General features: G+C 35.1%; 2 protein-coding genes across 2 annotated transcripts; both read right to left on the bottom strand.

Moving 5' to 3' along the window:
• Positions 1–6,541: 6,541 nt before the first annotated feature.
• On the bottom strand, positions 6,542–8,510 carry LOC25501640 (tubby-like F-box protein 5). The gene is made up of 4 exons (XM_013590962.3): positions 8,163–8,510; positions 7,982–8,069; positions 7,579–7,699; positions 6,542–7,475 (listed from the first exon to the last, which is right to left on the bottom strand). Exons 1-4 carry the CDS (start codon positions 8,493–8,495, stop codon positions 6,815–6,817), a joined length of 1,203 nt encoding a protein of 400 aa, XP_013446416.3. The 5' UTR covers positions 8,496–8,510; the 3' UTR covers positions 6,542–6,814.
• An 874-nt stretch (positions 8,511–9,384) lies between these two features.
• On the bottom strand, positions 9,385–16,987 carry LOC11406730 (vacuolar sorting protein 39). Its single transcript, XM_039828698.1, has 12 exons — positions 16,509–16,987; positions 15,298–15,509; positions 14,594–14,725; positions 14,336–14,479; positions 14,064–14,176; positions 12,753–13,182; positions 12,054–12,377; positions 11,284–11,505; positions 10,889–11,131; positions 10,302–10,745; positions 9,906–10,004; positions 9,385–9,679 (listed from the first exon to the last, which is right to left on the bottom strand). The coding sequence occupies exons 1-12, from the start codon at positions 16,918–16,920 to the stop codon at positions 9,476–9,478; spliced, it is 2,979 nt and encodes a 992-aa protein (XP_039684632.1). The 5' UTR covers positions 16,921–16,987; the 3' UTR covers positions 9,385–9,475.
• Positions 16,988–20,964: the final 3,977 nt, after the last annotated feature.

Genomic DNA, 20,964 nt, shown 5'->3' on the forward strand with positions numbered 1-20,964 from the left:
AAAAAATTTTGTGTTCTCCTTCTTCCTTTTATCTCTTGCCGTTTACTTTTGTTTTAATTATTTGCTACTCGCTTGATTTGATTACTTGATATTAATTTGCTCTATGCATCAAGTTTTTTATTGGTGTCGTTTTCACAACAATTGGCGCCCACCGTGGGGCAAAGGTCAAATCAATAACCAGGTATCATGGGTTCGAAGTGGGATATTGAAAAGTTTACCGTTAGTAACAACTTCGGGTTGCAGAAGGTAAAGATGAGGGAAATTCTAATTCAACAAAAGTGTGTTGAAGCATTGAAGGGAGAAGCACAGATGCATGCGCATCTGACACCTGTTGAGAAGACGGAGATGAATGATAAAGCGGTCAGTGCTATCATTCTGTGTCTTGGGGATAAGGTGTTGAGAGAGGTAGCAAGGGAGACTACTACTGTGTCTATGTGGAATAAACTTGATTCATTGTACATGACCAAGTCCTTGGCACATAGACAATGTCTGAAGCAACAACTTACTTTTACCGAATGGTGGAGTCGAAACTTATAATGGAGCAACTGACGGAGTTCAATAAGATTATTGATGATTTGGCGAACATAGATGTAAATCTGGAAGATGAGGATAAAGCCTTACACCTACTGTGTGCTTTACCTAGGTTATTTGAGAATTTCAAGGATACAATGCTTTATGGCAAAGAAGGCACTATCACTTTGGAGGAAGTTCAAGCAGTTTTGAGAACCAAAGAGTTAACCAAGATCAAAGAGTTGAAGGTTAATGATAGTGGAGAAGGCTTGAATGTCTCAAGGGGGAGAAGTCAAAAGAAAGGAAATGGGAAAGGCAAGAATTTTAGGTCAAAGTCTAGGTCCAAGGGTGGTGGCAATAAAACACAATACAAATGTTTTATTTGTCGCAATCCAAGTCACTTCAAGAAGGATTGTCCGGAGAGAAAGGGCAATGGAAGTGGTAATCCATCCGTTCAGATTGCAAGTGAAGAGGAATGTTATGAGAGTGCTGGAGCACTAACTGTGACAAGTTGGGGAACCTGAAAAGGGCTGGGTCTTGGACTCTGGGTGCTCTTATCACATATGTTCGAGAAAGGAGTACTTTGAAACTTTAGAGCTGAAAGAAGGTTGAGTTGTTCGCCTTGGTAATAATAAGGCTTGCAAAATTCAAGGTATGGGTATTATCCGTCTCAAAATGTTTAATGACCGTGATTTCCTTTTGAAGGGTGTGAGGTATATTCCTGAACTTAAGAGAAATTTAATATCTATAAGCATGTTTGATGGTCTAGGATTTTGCACTAGAATTGAACGTGGTATGATGAGAATTTTTCATGGTGCATTAGTTATAGCTAAAGGGTCTAAAATACATGGTTTATATATTTTAGAAGGTTCCACTGTAATAGCTCATGCATCGGTTGCTAGTGTAGACACTTTGGACATAACTAAACTTTGGCATTTGAGGTTAGGTCATGTCAGTGAGAGGGGTTTGGTTGAGCTAGCTAAACAAGGTTTGTTAGGGAATGAAAAATTGAACAAACTAGATTTCTGTGATAATTGCACATTAGGCAAACAACACAAGGTGAAGTTTGGGGTGTGTGTGCATAAATCTAGTAGGCCTTTTGAGTTTGTTCATTCGGATCTTTGGGGTCCAACATCAGTTAAAACTCATGGGGGAGGTTCTAATTTCATGTCTATTATTGATGATTATTCTAAAATGGTATGAGTTTACATTCTAAAGAATAAAAGTGACGCTTTTGAAAAATTTAAAGAATGGCATACACTTGTAGAAAATCAGATTGGAACTAAACTGAAAGTGTTGAGAACTGACAATGGCCTGAAGTTCGTTTCAGAGCAGTTTAATGAGTTTTGCAGGAAAAGAGGTATAAAGAGGCATAGAACCGTGGCATACACACCTCAACAAAATGGTCTTGCTGAAAGAATGAACATGACCTTGTTGGAGCGTGTGAGGTGTATGTTGTTGGGAGCTAGATTGTCCAAGAGTTTCTGGGGAGAAGCTGTTAGTACTGCAACATATTTGATTAACAGATGTCCATCAACAGGGATAGATCTGAAGACACCTATGAAGGTTTGGAGTGGGAGACCGGCAGACTACTCTAACTTAAAAGTTTTTAGAGCTTTAGCATTTTCTCATGTCAGACAGGACAAACTTGATGCTAGAGTTGTGAAGTGTATTTTCATGGGTTATCCTGAAGGTGTGAAAGGTTACAGACTGTGGAAGATCGAACTTGGAGGATCAAAATTTATTATAAGCAGGGATGTACTTTTGATGAGACCCGCAAGGGGATGAAGTGGAAAGACCTGGGAACAAGCTCAGAAATGGGGGTAGAGAAAATTCAGTTTGAGGTGGAGCCTACCGCTGATGATGAAAGGGAAGGGGAGGATCAGACTTCAGTACCCGATGAGAGTGAAGGCCAAGAAATAAATAGTCCTGACTATCAGCTAGCAAGAGATAGGACAAGGAGACAAATTAATCCACCTGAAAGATACGGTTATGCTGACCTTATTTGTTATGTTTTGAATGCAGCTGAAGAATTGCAAGACTCGGAACCAAAGAACTTCAGGGAAGCATTAGAAAGCAATGAAAACAAGGACTGGATGAAGGCAATGAATGAGGAAATACTTTCGTTGGAAAAGAACCAGACGTGGAAACTTGTTTCATTACTTAAGAATCAAAGGGTAGTGGGAAGCAAGTGGATGTTTAAAAGGAAATAAGGTATACTAGGGGTCGAAGCACCAAGGTATGGTTATGCGGACTTGGTGTGTTTTGCTCTAAATGTGGCTGAAGATGTGCAAGACTCGGAGCCTAGAAACTTCAAGGAGGCATTTGAGAGCAAAGAGAGCAAGTATTGATTGAAGGCGGTGAATGAAGAGATGGATTCATTGGAAAGGAACCAAACTTGGAAACTTGTGAAGTTACCTAAACACCAAAGGGTAGTTGGATGCAAGTGGATCTTCAAGAAAAAGGAAGGTATTCCGGGTGTTGAAGGTCCAAGGTACAAAGCAAGACTTGTGGCTAAGGGTTTCACTCAAGTGGAGGGGATCGACTACAACGAGATCTTTTCACCGGTGGTGAAACATTGTTCCATAAGGATACTTATGGCTATCGTGAATCAATTCAATCTTGAGTTGGAACAAATGGATGTGAAGACCGCTTTCTTACATGGTGACCTTGAAGAGACAATCTACATGGAGCAACCGGAAGGTTTTGTGGAGGACAAGTCCAAGGTGTGTCTTTTGAAGAAATCTTTGTATGGGTTGAAGCAAAGCCCTAGGCAATGGTATCGTCGGTTTGATGAATTTCTTTTGAAGACCGGTTTTGTGAGAAGCGGATATGATTCTTGTGTGTACATGTTGAAGAAGAGTGAGAAAGTCATTCTCTACCTTCTTTTATATGTGGATGATATCTTGATGGCGAGCTCTAGCAAGGATGAGATTTTGAAGCTCAAAGAAAGGTTAAATGGTGAATTTGAGATGAAAGATCTTGGTCCGGCGAAGAGAGTTCTTGGGATTGATATCGTGAGGAATCGTGACAAATGCGAACTTTTCTTATCTCAACTTGGTTATTTGAAGAAGGTGGTGGAGCGTTTTAGAATGTCAAACTCTAAAACCGTGAGCACTCCCTTGGGGCACCACACAAAGTTGTCCATACAACAATGTCCTCAATCCGAGGATGAGAAGCAATTGATGGAAGGTACTCCCTATGCAAGTGGGGTTGGAAGCATCATGTATGGAATGGTTTGTAGTAGACCGGACTTAGCATATGCGGTTAGCATTGTGAGTCGGTTTATGGCAAATCCGGGTATTGTGCATTGGCAAGCTTTGAAGTGGGTATTGAGGTATTTGAATGGGTCTTTGAAGGGCGGTTTGAAGTACACAAGAGCAGCTCAAGATGAAGACGCTTTGGAGGGGTATGTTGATGCGGACTATGCGGGAAATGTGGACACTAGAAAATCCTTATTGGGATTTGTGTTTACTCTTTATGGCACGGCTATTAGTTGGAAGGCAAATCAACAATCCGTGGTGGCATTATCTACAACTCAAGTGGAGTACATCGCACTTGTTGAAGGTGTGAAGGAGGCCATATGGTTGAAAGGGATGATTGGTGAGTTAGGAATTACTCAAGAATGTGTGAAGATACATTGTGATAGTCAAAGTGCCATTCACTTGGCAAATCATCAAGTGTATCATGAGAGGACAAAGCACATTGACATTCGCTTGCACTTTGTTAGAGACATGATTGAATCAAAAGAGATTGTGGTTGAAAAAGTGGCATCGGAAGAGAATCCGGCGGATGTGTTCACCAAGTCATTACCTAGATCAAGATTCAAGCATTGCTTGGACTTGATCAAATTTGTCGAAGAGTAATTCCCTTTTGGAGAGAGCAGCATGGTGGTTGATGGTTAAACTGACATCACCACCAAATTAGAAGTCAAGGTGGAGAAATGTTGATATTGGCTTCAAATTTGTGGTCTGGAAGAACAGAGAAATCGTGACACGATTTTGGCATCGTGACACGATTTCGAGGTGCCGTGAGCTAGTTTGCAGGACGCCAAATCGTGACACGATCTTGGGAAATCGTGACACGATTCAGAAACTTGCTCATTAAGTATCACTGATAAGGACTGGTCATGCCTTGGAACGGACGCAAATCGTGACACGATTGCTTCAGAAGGAGACTAGTATATATTGTGTTCTTGTGCTTTTTTGAAGGAGAGCTTGGAAGAGCTTAGAGAGAGAAACTTGGATTACAAAGGAGGGAACCAAAGGGTTGAGTGTCTTCGTAGAGAGTGTCTCTTGGGTTGGGAAAAACATTGTAATCACCTTGGGTAGTGAGGAGTTCATTAGTTGGAAGGATCTAAAGCTTCCTCTAGTGTCTTCTCTTTAGGGTTCATATTGTGAGAGTGGGGAAACACATATGGGTAGAATCTAGGGTTTGTTCTTGTGTAAGCTTGAAGGCTATTGTTTCTTGTAACCCTTTGTAACACTTTCTCATATTGGATTGGAGAGCTGCTCTCTCCCCCAGATTAGGCCATATTGGCTGAACTGGGTCAACAATCTTCTTGGTGTTTTGTTCTTCTTTTCTTGCTTATCTTGTTTTGCTTTGGTATCTCTTTGTGTGGTTTTGCTCTACACTAGTCTAGGGCTGTTTATTGTTGTTGTTGCTTGGAAACCATTTTGTTCATTGATTACCACTATCTCTTGCTCCACACATCTTTGTTTTCATTGGTGTTAGATTTAACCGCATCCACAACAAGGTACATATCATGTCTACTAACTAGTACGAGCTGATCTCCTAAGACTTCCCAGATTGCATTACCTTAGTATGTGTAGAAGAAAGAATTAAAGGATAGTGATCAATAAATCTAGAGTTAAAAATGTTTTTAGTCCCTACAAAAACATCAACTTTTAAGTTTAGTTCCTATTAAATTTTAATGAAAATTTTAATCCTCCATAATATTGCAGTTTGTAAGAATAGTTCCTATTTTAAAAACTTTTTACAGAAAATGGATACTTTTAGTTCTCAAGATAGTCCCTATAAAATTCAAATAGGGACTAAAAGCGAATTAACCTTTTTGAGAGACTAAATTTAAATAGAACATGATTTTATAAGGATTAAAAACATATTTAACTTGAGTAGCAAGAAATTAACTAATGCATGCTTACCCTTAAGGTTCTCACTGGCTCAAGGTCACAATAACTGACAAATTACATACATGTCTTTAGATTTTCTCACAAGGATTCCAAGAAATAGAAGCAAGTTCTGCTGATAACGCTCAATTTTTTACTAAATCAAAGAAATAAAGAAACAAATAATGTGTAATAAAATATTTATAAAAAAAAAAAAAAAAAAAAACTTCAGTTAACAGAACAAACTCCACCATGAGCACAAGTTGAGCCCATAAAAACAAGTGTTGCTTGTGTAAAGAATGTAGTATAGGAGTTATCTCCTGCTCTTTCTAAAAGAATTGTATATAGTTAACATTCATACGCATGAACATTAATAACTTACAATTCCAGTATTTAAGCTGATCAAAAGCTTCATCAGCAAGGAACATTAGTAAATATGTACTATATATTATATCATTCACTAAACATGGTTTTAATTTTAGTTGTATGCCTATGAAACAGCATACAAATGAATTCTAGAATCAAAACAACTCGTGCAAGGGGAGGAAAGAATACTACTAATGATCGCATAGTCGAGATTTTCACTCATAGTAACTAGTTTGCAATTCGCTTTGGTACGTCATGCAAGTTCGAGAACGCAACATGCAACTCTTGAAATATCAGATACATGGAGGTATACTCGGTACATTATTTGAATTAATGGTACATTCTAATATTTTAATTGGTATGCTATCAATACTATTTTATCAAGTCTAGTTAAAATACAAAATAAAACACCATTAACAAATGACAAATGCCTTGAAATATTAATAGACAAAAATAAGAGTCTTGAAATATATTATGCCAATATTTATTATGCATGACGTTTTTAAAGAAAATACTAATTTGATTAAAATATACAAGGTGACGCTTTGCACATATGCAGGACGGAACATTCCCCTCTCGAAAAAGCGGAAATTGCATGTCCCTTTTCTAACATTTCATTGCTTTTTCTTTGTACATTTTAAGCGAACTTCTTCTCATTCAAATCGCATTGATTCTCTGGTTTGTGGTGTTTTGGGAGTTAAATGTGCAGAGAATTCTGTGACTAAGTTTTTACCAGCATGGTACAGTTCTTGGTGCTTGATTAACTGTGCACATTTTTATATGCAAAAAATCAGCAGACGAGACGATGATCATAAATGCATGGCTCTCATTGACGTCAAGCAAATGGCAAAGGCTTGGAAGGCAGAGAGTGGATAAGAGTAGTCCATGATGAATAGATCTTTTTCAATCTTTGCAAACTGTAAGATTACCCTCTTTAGCTCCGCCCGTGAAACATTATGAGGCAGATGAACAGAGGCTCCAAGTTGAAAGTTCTTTATAGATATCACGCGCGCGGAGCATCGTCCTCGACACTGGATCAATTGATCAAAATATGAGCGAGAGATGTTTATGAGTGTCAAGGGCTCGATAGAGCTTTGACTCAGTTCTGGTAGCTCCGATAGGCTTCCATGGTATGAACCTTTCATTGGACTTTTTTCTTTAAGTGCTGGTGAACAAGAAAAAGGTATATCAAATATTGGAGGTAACGATGTTGGAGTCGGAGTGTTTCCCCCTTCATAAAGAGCTGACGTCGGTATCGAGTTCATGATGCAGTTGATCTTTCGTGGTGTATCAGTAGTGATCACCACCTCATAGGAAACGGTGCCAACAAGATGGCTACATGCTGGAGCTCTTCTAGGTGACACTTGCTTAGAATTCAATATCCCGCTTGGTCGACAATTTGATTGAACTGCAGCATTATCTGGTGGTTGACTGTCGTATATAGAGAACTTGGTGCACCAAAAATTGGACCTGACATATGTATAAAAATCGAAGTTGTGAAGACTATAAGGGATAGGATGAAAAGCCAATAGAATAAAAGGGTAAATAAATGTTTCTATTGACTAAAACTTGCCTTACTTTACCAACAAATTTGTTGCTGGCTTGAGAAAAATCGTCTGCTGCTAAGGATACGACAAATTCGGACCTTCTTATCTTTTTGGCAGCTAATAACAACTTATTACCCTCATTATTCGCTATACAATTACAACCAAAACAAAAACAATCTGGCTTAAATACATACATCATAAAATGCAAAAAAAAAAATTAACGATGCTGACAATGAACCACAATCATAATGACAATGAAGGAATAAATAATTAAATAAAAGGAACCCATAAATTTAGAGCAAGTAAGTTGAAATTCAACATTAGTAGTCATGAATGCAAGCTTGAAGAGTAACTAAAATGAAAAATTTGAAAATTGATATTCATTGTCTTAGAAAAAGAGATGGAATGTTTCAGCAATGAAATACTTACATGGCTCCAAGCCTAAGTACAACAGGAATGTAGACGTTCTTTTGTTCCTCCTAATAAAGCACTGGATCGGATAATCACAGGGACCGGGCTATCCATACACATAAAGGAAAGAGAACATAAAAAACATGACAGAAAAGAATAATTCGGATTAGACCAGAAAGTGGGTGAAATAATTGATTACCTGCTTCACTGAAATAGGAAATGTGATCCTTCCACATTGTTGAGGAGTCTTGACGATCTCTAATGTGGCGGACCTCCATGATTTACATACTGAAGCACAAAAGATAACAACAGCACGTGCAGGCCAAAATGTCTCACTCTTTTCAACCCTTCGGATTATGTCCAAAAGCAATTCAGGTGGTAGACTTGCCCATTGTCCCTGTTGAATAGGTTCAATTGGAGTTACATCCAGAGCAACGTGGGAATTTGACCGACAGAACATATGCTTGCTCCATATGCTACCTATTCCATTTTTTATCCCCTTGAGTTTGCGGCCTAAGCTTTTCGATGACATGTTTCCACACTCTGTTGCAACATAAAACTGCACCAATCCAGATGCAAGCTTCTAAATTTCTGACATTAACAAAAATACAAAGGCAAAGACTCGTGATAACCAGACAAATATAACCATTTAGTTACTCATAACATTCTAGACTGAAGGCAATAGAAAACATCGCAAACAAAAAAATTATCTAGCGTCAAGTCAACAATTGGAAACAAAATTGGATTGATTCCTCTAAGTGTGAGCAACGCATTATAGATTTTGTACTGTAAAGTGAGTAATTAATTGATTAAATTATTCAGCAATGGTTACTATTACATATGTATGTATAACTAACCATGAGTGTATTGCTATATCAACCTTTCTTTGATTTTCTTACTTAAGCCAAATGCCCTAAAATTTAACTACCATTTGGTCATATACTCATCTTCATAATAATAATACCTTCAAAAACAAATCTTCATAATAATAATAATAACTTCACCTGCTTCCTAACATTTAGCATCGAATATTTCTTCCTTAATATAGTTCTGATTATTTCCCAACTATAGTAAGGAAGGGATCTCGGGGAAGACTAGTTTTCTTTTTGGTGATCGAGTAAACGTGTTTCTGTTCAATACCACAAATAGGAACAGAATTTCACTTGCTTCCTAACATTTAGCATCAGAATATTTCTTCCTTAATATTAGTAACTAACTGGAACAGTCCTGGACCTATTTGCAGGGCCCATTTGTATCAACGATCCACACACATTAAATTGATTTTAATTGTTAAAATAATTATTCTTTCAAAAAAAAAATAATGTTAATAAAATACTTATTTTATTTTTGAAGAACACTGGGTGAAAGGAGAGATAAATACATGCTCCCTTTCAATGAAAGAGAAACATATCATTCCTTTCAGAATGATATCATGCCTACGAACTAGTACAATCTGATCTTCTAAGATTAGATTACAGTTCCAATTTCACCAAAAAAATTTGATACCCATTTTCAAAATGCCTTTTTCAGTGGAGACACTTTGGCCACAGCTTTCATACTTTGAGAATCTCTGAAGCACACAAAATGCACTAGAGTTTTCCCATTCGGATAAACTGCAAAAACACTAGTCCCTATTTTCTTATGGCACAAGGAACACATGTTATCATCGCTAATCTTTATAACTGCTTTCCTCTTATTGTATAGTTCGTCTTTCACCTGTGAAAAGAAAATTGAGTTGTTATAGATATGTACCCACATTGTAACAAAACAGAAGCATTTGTATGTGCAAAATTAGACGAGAATTCGGATCTTCACGATGATTTCGATAAAACCCAACTGAGAAGTTGCCGGTTAAGATATTTCATTATAGCCCTAAAGGTCAAACCTACCATTTTCTTCTAACAATGATAAATGAAAATCTTGATTGCTGATGTATGTTTACCTGAAGGTTCTCGCTCTGTCTCAAGCTTCTGACAACTGAACAATTACGATACATTTCACTAGATTTTCTCACAAGGGGCCCAAGAATTGGAAGCAAGTTCTGCAAATAACATACAATTGTTTACTAAATCAAAGAAATTAAACAAATAATGTCTAATAAAATATATTAAAAAAATTCAGCTAACAGCACAAACTTCACCAGAAGCATAAGTTGGACCAATAAAAAAAGTGTTGCTTGTTATATAGCTATGGCCCAACATCAAAATTGAAAAAATTACCATGAAATCATAAACCATGTTCTCTTCAATAAGCCAAATCTAATATATTTATGCATTGAATTGAAGTTGTATTTGATGAAATAAAAGAGAATTCCATCACCTCATTTCCTCAATTATACCTGTAGTTTGGTCTCTTTTGGTAGGAGTTTAAGGGCCTGGGCTCCATTGATTCTATCCCACCTGCGGCTTAACAAATCGAGGGCTTCATCAAGCATGATAGAAGTACATTCTTCCTCAGTAAATTCTTCTGTGTCAGCATCACTCCTACCACTGTCGCTACTCTGACTAGCTTTTGCATCCTCTGCAATCTCTATTGCAGCAATTTTCTTTGATCCTCGGCTCATAGTTCTTGATAATGATTTTGAAGTTACTTTTCGAATGGATTTATTCCGAGGAGATAATAGATTTGAAATTTTCTTTTCGTAGTTCTTGGTCGTCCTCCGTGGATTCAGATAGATTTGCAGAAGCATTAGGTATATATTGCTGAGAGATTTTACAGAAGACTTATGGGCAGATTCATACACATGATCACAATAAGACAATGCCAGTTCTGGAACATGAAGCTACAAATGAAAAGGGAGTTCACTTATTCTGATTATACTCACAACAAAACTAATATTTATGTAAAATACATGTTGATGAAGCAATTAAACCATTACAATTGTTGTTTATACAGTAAAGACGAGATGGTATTTAATTGATATACCTTATGAACATACAAAGATAATGCTAGTTCATGTTGGTTCATTTTTCCCAACAATATGGCCCGCTCTTCGTATAAAGCATCTGATGGAAGAAGTTTCAAAAGAGCTTCTGGATTATATCCTGATATACTCTCTAAGGCAGACAGTAATTTTTTCCTTTTAGGGGAGTAAACTTTCTCGTCCCATTTCTGTTCAGAACTTAAATCAGCGTGCCAATCAAGTACTTCAGAAAGATAGAGATGTACCTACATTCCAGAGTGCAGCAAGTAAATAGAGATGTTTCTCCTATTATTAATCAAATCAACCATGAAAATACCAGAGCTAAATGCTTTTGAAAAAGAAAAATAGAACTGTGTTGGTCCTTAGAGTCATTGAATCAGATGCTAAAGGACCTCACCATTTCATTTTGCAAAGTTCCAGATACGGCACCCTCATTCATTGAAAGCACGAGCTCCAAGTATGTGGCTTGCAAATTTGGAGCATGTTGCTTCAAATATAAGTTCACCATATCTGCTGGAATATTTCCAGACAAAAAGAGCTCAATAGTTTGGGTTGGGCAGCTTTCAAGAACAAGCATGGAGTACTCTAGAACAAGTGTTGTGTCTAGTTCGCAAAGTGGCTGCATCAGAAACCCACCAAATCAGGAAAAATAGCATCAATTAACAATAAGCAATGCATAATGGAAATAATAACACCTTTAAAGAGGTTGGAGTCTTGCGAGAACTTCAATTCATGCATAACAGAAATTGAATACATATTTTTAACTAATCTCCTAAGTGAGTGCAAATATATTCCCATCCAACTATATGGCAGAAGAAAAAATGACTAAATTATCTAATAAACTTAAAACATCTCACTTTTGTCCATTGTCCCCACATTACAGCTAAAGAAAAAATGATGTTTGATAGCGAAATCCATCTGATGAACACTACTAAATAAAATTAAAAATCATTCCTTCGTTTAAGGCGTAATAATTACACCAAAAGTAACAGTGCACTTATTATCTGATCACAGATTATATAATGTCATATATCCAGACTCTGTTGCTTCCTCGCACTATGTTAAATCAATCATTTTATTGAGGAAGAAAACATATAGGCATGACAGCTAGCTGTTTAAAAACATAGAAGCAAAATGTTTACCAGCAAAACTATTGACCAAATTCACCTTGAGGTACTCGATGATGGCCTCTGGCTTGAATCTATGAGCAATCTTGGACTGGCTAGACTCTGACTCTTTCACCGATTTATTAATAATTTCAAGGGCTTCACGGTGCATGGAGTTGCACTTGTAAAGTTCTACTAAAGAAACATGATAACTTCCTTCTTGAAGTATCTCTTCACATATTTTCAGATCACAGTAGTTAAGAACTCTCAATAAATTTTCAGCCATAGAAGGTTGTCCAGTTAGAAGCATTGCTTGGAGTAGAGCAGTATCCAATATTGAAGCCATCTCCCGAGCTTCTGAGCTAACAGGTATACTCCCATGCCTCTGACACCAATAATTTTCCGAGTAGTAACTTCAATAACAATTGTGATCAAAACAAATACTAGTATTGCATAGCTTTAACGTTACAAAAAGGATCAAGGACATCTAATGTCCCATAGCTTCAGCATTAATCTTGCATACATTGTTTAAAGAAATTTACACTACTTCAATATGTATATTACTTTTTGTCAACAAAGTATTATACAAGTACGATACTTCCCTTTTTGACCTCCAAATATATGCACGAGTTGTAAATTCTAGCAAGTCTACCCCAAAAGCATTTGTCGTTGAGCATATTGAAGATAAATAAAAACATTAATTGTACAAGCACCACACTTGATACATGAAAAAGGAACAAAAAAAAAACTCAGTATTTACCTTGTTTATTTTCTTAAACCTATTACTGTTATAGGATTCAAAGTTATTACCAACTGCATCAAAAACTACTTCCTCGGTTCCTTCTGCAGTGGCCTTCTCAATAATACTATGTCTCTTCTTGTGCAAAAATTTGATGAGAGCCATTAGCATATTATGGCTCATTTTTTTCGATTCAAGTTCTGCATTGTCATCCAATTCTGACATATTAGATGCTGAAGAGGGCTCCATATCATCAGACATAGACGAACCTCTGGAAAGATGCAAAGGATCCCCAAAAATGTCCAACTTGTCTGAATCATGAACAATAGTTGTCTTTGGAAGGATAATGGATGTATACAGAGAAAGAACATAGGTTATATCTACTTGAGATGCTAGGAAATGTTCCATTGACTCCTCATAGCTTCCATTGTCAAAAAGATAGTGGGCATACCTATAATGTAACAAAACAACATTTAACAACTTAGTGAGAAAATTGAAAAATGAGCAATGAGAAGCATGTCAAGATTTTAGTACTTTAGAATTTCACAAGAATGAATGAAATGCAAAAGATTCCACAAAATATATTTCACCTATTATTATTGAAGGCATCATTATGCAACCCATGTCAATAGCCCAATAATCATATGCATACTGGTATTTTGGGGCTAGCATACATAATTGAAAACACCTTACATAAAATCTCATATTTCAGTATCTTATTTATACTCTCAAATTTATAGAGCTGAAACATGGGCTCTTAACTTGTTGATACATGGCAGGACAATATTACAACACTATACCTTAACTAAAGCTATATAGGTTTGCTTAAAGAGTTTCATTTATTTTAGTTATTAAATTATTACCACTAATTTTAAAATTATTTTATAGTGTAGTTACTAATATTTATAATTTAACTATGTAACGAGCGATGGAATAATACTTGTGACATTATTTATCTAATTAAATTAATTTTATAATTTATATGAAACTAGATAATAATGAACAGAATATGGAAAGATATCAAACTCTCTTATATCAATACAATTCTTTCCTTTTGTTTCTATAAATTACAGTGGTCAAAATTATTTAGATGAGCAGTATGAATTTTTTATGCATTGCATAACCACACGTCCACACCCTAGTTATATGATAATTAAACCATCAATTTGTTATCATTTTAAGCTTTTTGTCAACAAATAAAAATAAGTGTTAAATTTGGACTGCCAGCTAACTGGTTCAGAGAGATGTGATGAATTAAAACAAAATAAAGAAGGAAAACTGTCTTGTTTGTTTCAGTTTCTTTAACAAGACTAATCTAATATAGCTATGAACCTTATATGAATTGAATCCTCCTTTGCAGCACGAAGATTTGAATCTTCAGGTGGAAGGAGCTTGCACAATGACAAAGCTTCTTCGAAGTTACCAGCAGCTGTTAATTGGACAATCTGCAATGAAATAGTACAATCCTTAACTTGTGATATAATAAAAGTATAATATGTAACCAAGAATTGCAAAAGGAAGTGAAGTATTTTTGTTGTTTTCTCATTTGCACTAGAACCCAATGACAGGTATGACATTATGAAAATTTATCACATTGCAAATACCTGGGCTCCAAGAGGAACAGGAAAGAGGCAGTGAATAGAATTTTCTAAGGCAATAATCACTGAATTATTGCTCTGGCGAAGATGACGTACATTTCGAAAAACAATTGTTTGTATCAATGGATATGGGCCTCGAAGAGATCGAATCTGCAAAATGCAAGCAACGCAAAGTGTAAAGATGCACAACCTCTTCCACGCAAAAAATTTAAATCCGAAACTTATTCTTAATAACCAGAAGTTTGACACCAAATACTTAGTTACCTCCACAAATCTTGGCAGAAGGGCTAAAGCATATGGATTCTGAATTACAACTTCTGTTGGGGCCTCTGACCAACAAATCCTACCTTCTGGACGAAGTTTTCCGTTTTGATCCACAATGACGCCAATGTTGTCCTAAAAATGCACCAGAAGAACATCGTGACTCAAGAAAATGCAACAGCGTGAAATAGGAGGTTTTGAAAAGAACATTGGTGAATATTTTGATTACTCTCCCCTGCTCTAATAGTAGCTAGATTTTGAGTTCCCACATCAATATTTCTAACATTTGTTATTTATATCCAATTGAACATTCTTGGGGCAATCAATATTGGGAGTAATGAATTTATACAAGTATATGAACAATATTCAACTGTTTGATTTATGTGATACTGCCCCAGTGGCAGAAAACATTTTGTCTCATAGTTGTATGTATAACTGATAACTCCCTGCCTTACCTAAGTCCGAGCAGTTTACACTCAAATCCCCAGCCTTTAGGTCCGTTTGAACACGGTCAATATATCTATCCAACATAATTCCATTGGCTCATTGCCAACATTTCATGGAAAAGTAGAACGTGCATTTATCACATAAACTATATTCTAACTTCTACGCACTTTATGCCACTAGGAAACGAATGTACATGTGATATATGAAACAATTACCACTGGCATATATATCATTCAAGAGTCAAACAATGAAGTGAATACCTTGCCCAAAAGGAGCTCTCCGGAAGGAAGAGATACCACCAAAGGTGGTGCTAGCCTCCCAGAAGTAAAAACTTCAGATATTGAACCACTCGTAGCATTCAGAATCACGTACGCTTTTCTAATCCCCAAACATATATTCTCACCACACCAACTCATTGACTTCACCACATCAAGAACACCAAAGTCTTTCACCTCAACAAATCCTCTACCACCTAGCAAAAACACCAGCAACAGGTCATCATAATTAAGGAAACACAATCACATCAAAACAGTAATTTTGTTTTGCTCATCTGTCCGACATGTATTTACATTAGACACTTCCAACTATATTTATGTTCTTTTCCTTGTCCTGTTTTCTAAGCTTCTATACCAATCAAGTTGAAAATTAGCACCGTCGGTAAATAAATAACATCACTTTACTACATTTACAAATTTAATGATCAAGGATTAAGGGAATGAATTCTTATCTTCTCCAAAGAAGTGGGTTTTTATTCCCATCAAAGCAACTAAACTGAAAATCATGCTTGGTGAACAAACCTCTCTCCAGGAGATCTTCTTACGCTGAGACTGCTCAGACTAGTACTTAGGGCTCGTGGTTTAGTTGATTATTTTTGTTTGGTTAAAATTGATTGGCATTTAGACCTATGCAGTAATCCTCTAGGTTGGCCTACGCTGGCATCCCCATGCCATTGGCGCCATCACAATCAGTAATGATGATGATGATCTTGCACAATTGGTATAAACTAGTTTTACACTTATGTCCAACAAGAATTCAATATTTTGCAGTTATTTTAAATATAAACACAGTTACAAAGCGGTCATGTTGCTATATGATGAGTGAATCTTCATTAAACTTTTCAAGTTTTTATATAATATTAATACTACCATCTTTATCTATCAAAACATACTTAGCACTGACACTTCTAATTCTAAGTTCTAATAGAACTCGTGTTCAGTGTCCAACACATGTGACATCAACATATGTATTATGTAATTACATTCAATTATGTCATTTTTTCAAGTTATCATTAGTGTCAGTGTCGTATTTGGTGTCCGCGTCAGTGTTGGTGCTTCATATAACAAAACACATCAACTACAATTACTACATAATGCATAGATATAAATGAATTGAAATCATATTAACTTCAAAAACTAATACTAATCAAATTAGACTAAAAGAATGAAAATAGCATTGAATGAGATGAAATTACCGTCGCGTCTGAAGATACAAACACGCTTCTGCCTCGCAAAACACAAGAAGCCTCTATGTTCATCCCAACAAAAAGCATTTGCACCTTTCGCTTTAGTAATAACCGCAATAGTTTCGAAGGTAGGAAGTTTATGAAACGCGATGGATTCCGATAACGAAAGAAGAAACTCTCTCGATTCCACCACCTGCAATGACACCACAGCCTTCTTTGCGAATCCATTTACGTTTCTCTCTAACACATACGCTTCCTTCCGCATTTCCTCCGGAGCCGGTACTGAATGCTCTGGCGCATAAACGAGGAGAGATCCGTTGGAGCATCCTAAGAGGAGTTTGGAACCGTAGGATTCGATGGATTCGATTTTGGAGGTTGAGTTTGTGAGAAGCTCGAAGGAATCATAAGCAGTGTGCACCATTGTTGAGAAATTGCATTGACGAGTGAAAATGGAAATTTCAGGAAACGATGTCGTTTGGTGGAATGGTTCTTTGTGTCACTGATGGCGGGGAATGCTTCTGGTGCGAACGTTTGTAGTTCATTGTGTTAACCGAACAAACTGTCATCAGGAATTTCTGTTTATTTAAAAAAGCTTGTAATTTTATTTTTTAGAGGTAAAAAACTTATAATTTTATTTTTTAGAGGAATACAACTTATAATTTTATTGTGCAAAGCTCAATTTAACCCCCTTCAAATTTTTTATAAGATAAAATTTAAGTTGAACGGATGGTGCTTTAGTAAAAGACAAGAAAGATCTTAGGGATCGTAGATCAAATACTTTATTCATTCAAAACTTCATATAAAGGCATTAGGATACTCTAATTCAGGACTTTTCCGATTTAAAACTTATCTTATTAATGTAAATACAAAACTTTTGGCGTTGATCCCTTAAATATTATTCTTTGTATATAGTTAAGTATCTTTTTGTTTTCATATAAAGGTATTAAGAGACTCGAATTTTACACATGCATCCAATCAAATCATGTCACATAAAGAAAATTGAACAAAATGCACCATAGTGTAAAATAATTTTACATTGACATCCAATAAAAAAATATTGTATTGTATTGCATCATCAAATTACATACTTTAAAATTAGTTGTGCGACATGTCTTGATGTTTGTATTAGATGACGATGTAAAAATTTTACTGCATATCCATGCAAAGATATAAAAAAGAGGTTATATTAATTAATATTTAAGTATTTCATAAATTCTTGTAAAAAAAAAAGTAATTCATATATTTTGTCACATATTTTACGTTATCATTTAAATATATTTTTCTAATGATTATTTTGAACTAAATTGTGTTTAGACTTAAGTTTTTACATGTGGATTTTTTATCATATCAATATCAATGTTCTCTAATATTGATAGTTGAATCAATTGAAAATATTATTAATTTTCATGGCTACAATTGTCAATTTAAAGGATCATAAAAATTTGAGTCTCTCAGTCCACATGTTAAGGGGCTAAAATACTTCAAGGATAATAAATCCCCTTTCATATAAGCCCTCGAGTTGGAAGTCCCATAAATTTAAAATTGTCTCCTGGTCACCCAGTTTGGCACTTAAATTGACTCTAAGGATATGTCAAATTTTGATTTATTAATTTGTAACCGTTGTAGGATTCTGAATGTCTTTAAACTTTTGATTTATTAAAGTTACATCTAAATATGATATATTTGAAAATTTTCTCAAATCAATCATGACAAATCGAATATACAATTCATATATTTCACATACGATGTATACTTTTATCATGTAATTAATATATAGGATGTTTAAACCCTCAAGATCTTTTTATGTAGAATTTACATAATATACTTATAATAGTTTATGTACAATTGAACCTATAATAGTTTATGTACAATTGAACCTATTTTATTTTCTTTTAACAGCCAATTTTTTATTAATTATCAAATTTATGCACAAGATAAACAGAAACCGACAATAAACAAAGACCGACAAGACAGAAACTACGTAACAAAAAGCGTCGTATATAAGCAGATCACTCAAAATAAAATTCAAATACCAATACCAATACCATTAAAGAAACACACCTCTTCCCTAAAAAAAAACACATATAAACCCAAAGTCAACACCAAAACATTTTAACATTAATATTGATGGCTCGTTTGTTCCTTCTAATGGCAGCACTTCCATTGGAGGTATGATCAGAGATGAATTTGGAAAAAAGATTCAATATTTTCATTCTAAAATTAATTCCAGCGGCAACACATTAACAACTTAAATGACAGCTTTGAACTATGGAATCAGTCTTGCCCACAATCTTTGTCTCAAACATGTTATCTTTGAGGTTGATTCTTCGACGGTGCATACTTTTGTTCATACTTCATACATGCTGGTTTTACTGCTTCTTTAGGCCATAGAGCTTCGTATACTTTATGTATTTTAGAGAATTCTAGTCCTTTGCTAGACTCGTTCATTTTTGCTGATTGCAAGACTTCTTTCTTGTAATCTTCTTGCTTATCGGTATTTAATTCCATTTATACCAATAAAAATAAAAAAATGTAATTGAAATATTATGTGATCATCAATGACGTTATTCTTTCCGTTCTTTAATTTTATAAACTTTGTGGTCTATGTATATGAGGGAGCGAGGGAGGATGTGAGAGATAGGCTTACTCATTTTCAGACATACTCTTATATATAAGAACATGGATATGTTGTAATTGGTGAAAATCATGCATGTACCATTCGATCAAGATCGGATGGTACAGATTTAAATGATTTATTTATTTTTTAAATTAAAATTTCAAACTTGAAATATAATTTATCCTGTCATATTTAGAAGAAATTTTTTGCTTTTTCAGATTCATTAAATAATTGATGTTGAAAGTGAGAAAAACACAGGAAAGGGGTTGAATTGTGTTAGCTTTTTCTTCTTTTTAAACTAAGTCCAAAGTCTAATGCAACGGATAAAGTAAAGATAGATATAGAGATATAGAGGGAAGTAGTCCAATCTCCCTTGCACTTTCAAGAAGATTTCACTACAATCCAATCTGATTACAAATGTCTAGGCACACAAGCAAGAGACTTCAAATACTCAAGCACACAAGCAAGAGATTTCATATGCTCAAGCAAAAATGCAAGAGACTTCTAAACAAACAAATTATACAGAAATCAGTTTGGATTGAACATTTGATGTACAATCAGTGGTGTTCACAATACAAAACAAATCAGACTCTTAAGACTCTAGAATTTCTAAGATATGAAAGTTATTAAGAAAATTTAAGTGTTTGATGCACAACAATTTCAATAAAGTTTTGGCACAGTTTAAGTGTTTTAGAGTCTCTGTAAAACTTCAAATCTCCATTCTTTTATAAACTTTGTAGTCTGTGTATATGAGTGTGTCTATGACAGAGGGAGGGAGGGAAAGAGAGTTAGTCCTACTCATTTCTAGACATACTCTCATACATTTATACGGTCACATTTAAAAAAAAAAAATTGCTTTTTCAGAATTATTAAATAATTGATCTATTTGGACTATATTATAATTCAAATGCATCAATTATTTAATAAATCTAAAAAACAAAAATTGTTTATAAATGTGATTGAAGAGATTACACGATCACCAATTACAATAAATGCGACTCTATAGATTCTTGTCACGTTTTATGATTTGTCAATATCTTTTGAAACAATATAGGGCCTAGCAAGGATAAGATTAATCGAAATTATTCATCATATCTAATGTACTATGATTATACTCCTTATATCATAATGATTGCCGATTGAATATGCAATACCTTAAGTCACCACAGTTTAAAAAATATCATCATCTTAAATAGAAAAAAATTTCTTCCTATTTTGATATGTTTTTAAAGTGTGGTTGTAAGTAAAAAATGTTGTAGTGGAATTCATAGATAACTTTTATCATGTTGCTAACTAGAGGAAGCTCATTTAATTGTTTTCAGAATGATTCATCTTCAGGTTATACAACTATATCCAAAACCATTGACACAACTACCTCAAAGAGGTCTTCATTAATTATGAGATACCAAGTGGACAATTGGACTAGGACTAAACTTGACGCTCTGGGATCGTTGTTCAGCAACATGGTAAAGGAAATTGGGAAGCAATAATAACATATCCATTTATGCTAGTTTCAATGAATAAAACAACAAAAGAACTAGACACAAGAGACATTGCATATCCTTCAAATAGAACTAGCATTATCAATTAGCACCATGCTTTCTAATGGTACAAAGAGACATTCTAATTCTTCAGCAAACAATGAGGTAGAAGTTAGGCATCGACTCCTAATATTTCGATTTGAACTATTGTTTACCGGTGTTTTTGGTAAACAATAAGACTAGTTTTAAATTGTTACTTGCAGGATCAAACTAGAAATCCTAGGGCATGTTTTGCAATGATTTTCTAGAAAATATATGAATGTTCATGGATTTTCTTACGAACAAGATGAAGAAAATTGTTTTATGA

This window comes from Medicago truncatula, chromosome 8 (assembly GCF_003473485.1).
Source record: "Medicago truncatula cultivar Jemalong A17 chromosome 8, MtrunA17r5.0-ANR, whole genome shotgun sequence".
Classification (NCBI taxonomy): Eukaryota; Viridiplantae; Streptophyta; class Magnoliopsida; order Fabales; family Fabaceae; genus Medicago; species Medicago truncatula.

Coding starts and splice junctions, on each gene's coding strand:
- LOC25501640 (XM_013590962.3), bottom strand. CDS start 8,495: ATGTCATCGAAAAGCTTAGGCCGCAAACTCAAGGGGATAAAAAATGGA. Junction 7,700..7,981: donor GTACTTAGGCTTGGAGCCAT/GTAAGTATTTCA, acceptor GTAATTGTATAG/CGAATAATGAGGGTAATAAG. Junction 7,476..7,578: donor AAATTTGTTGGTAAAGTAAG/GCAAGTTTTAGT, acceptor TACATATGTCAG/GTCCAATTTTTGGTGCACCA.
- LOC11406730 (XM_039828698.1), bottom strand. CDS start 16,920: ATGGTGCACACTGCTTATGATTCCTTCGAGCTTCTCACAAACTCAACC. Junction 14,177..14,335: donor CTGTTCCTCTTGGAGCCCAG/GTATTTGCAATG, acceptor ATTTCATTGCAG/ATTGTCCAATTAACAGCTGC. Junction 12,378..12,752: donor GGTTTAAGAAAATAAACAAG/GTAAATACTGAG, acceptor TATTGGTGTCAG/AGGCATGGGAGTATACCTGT.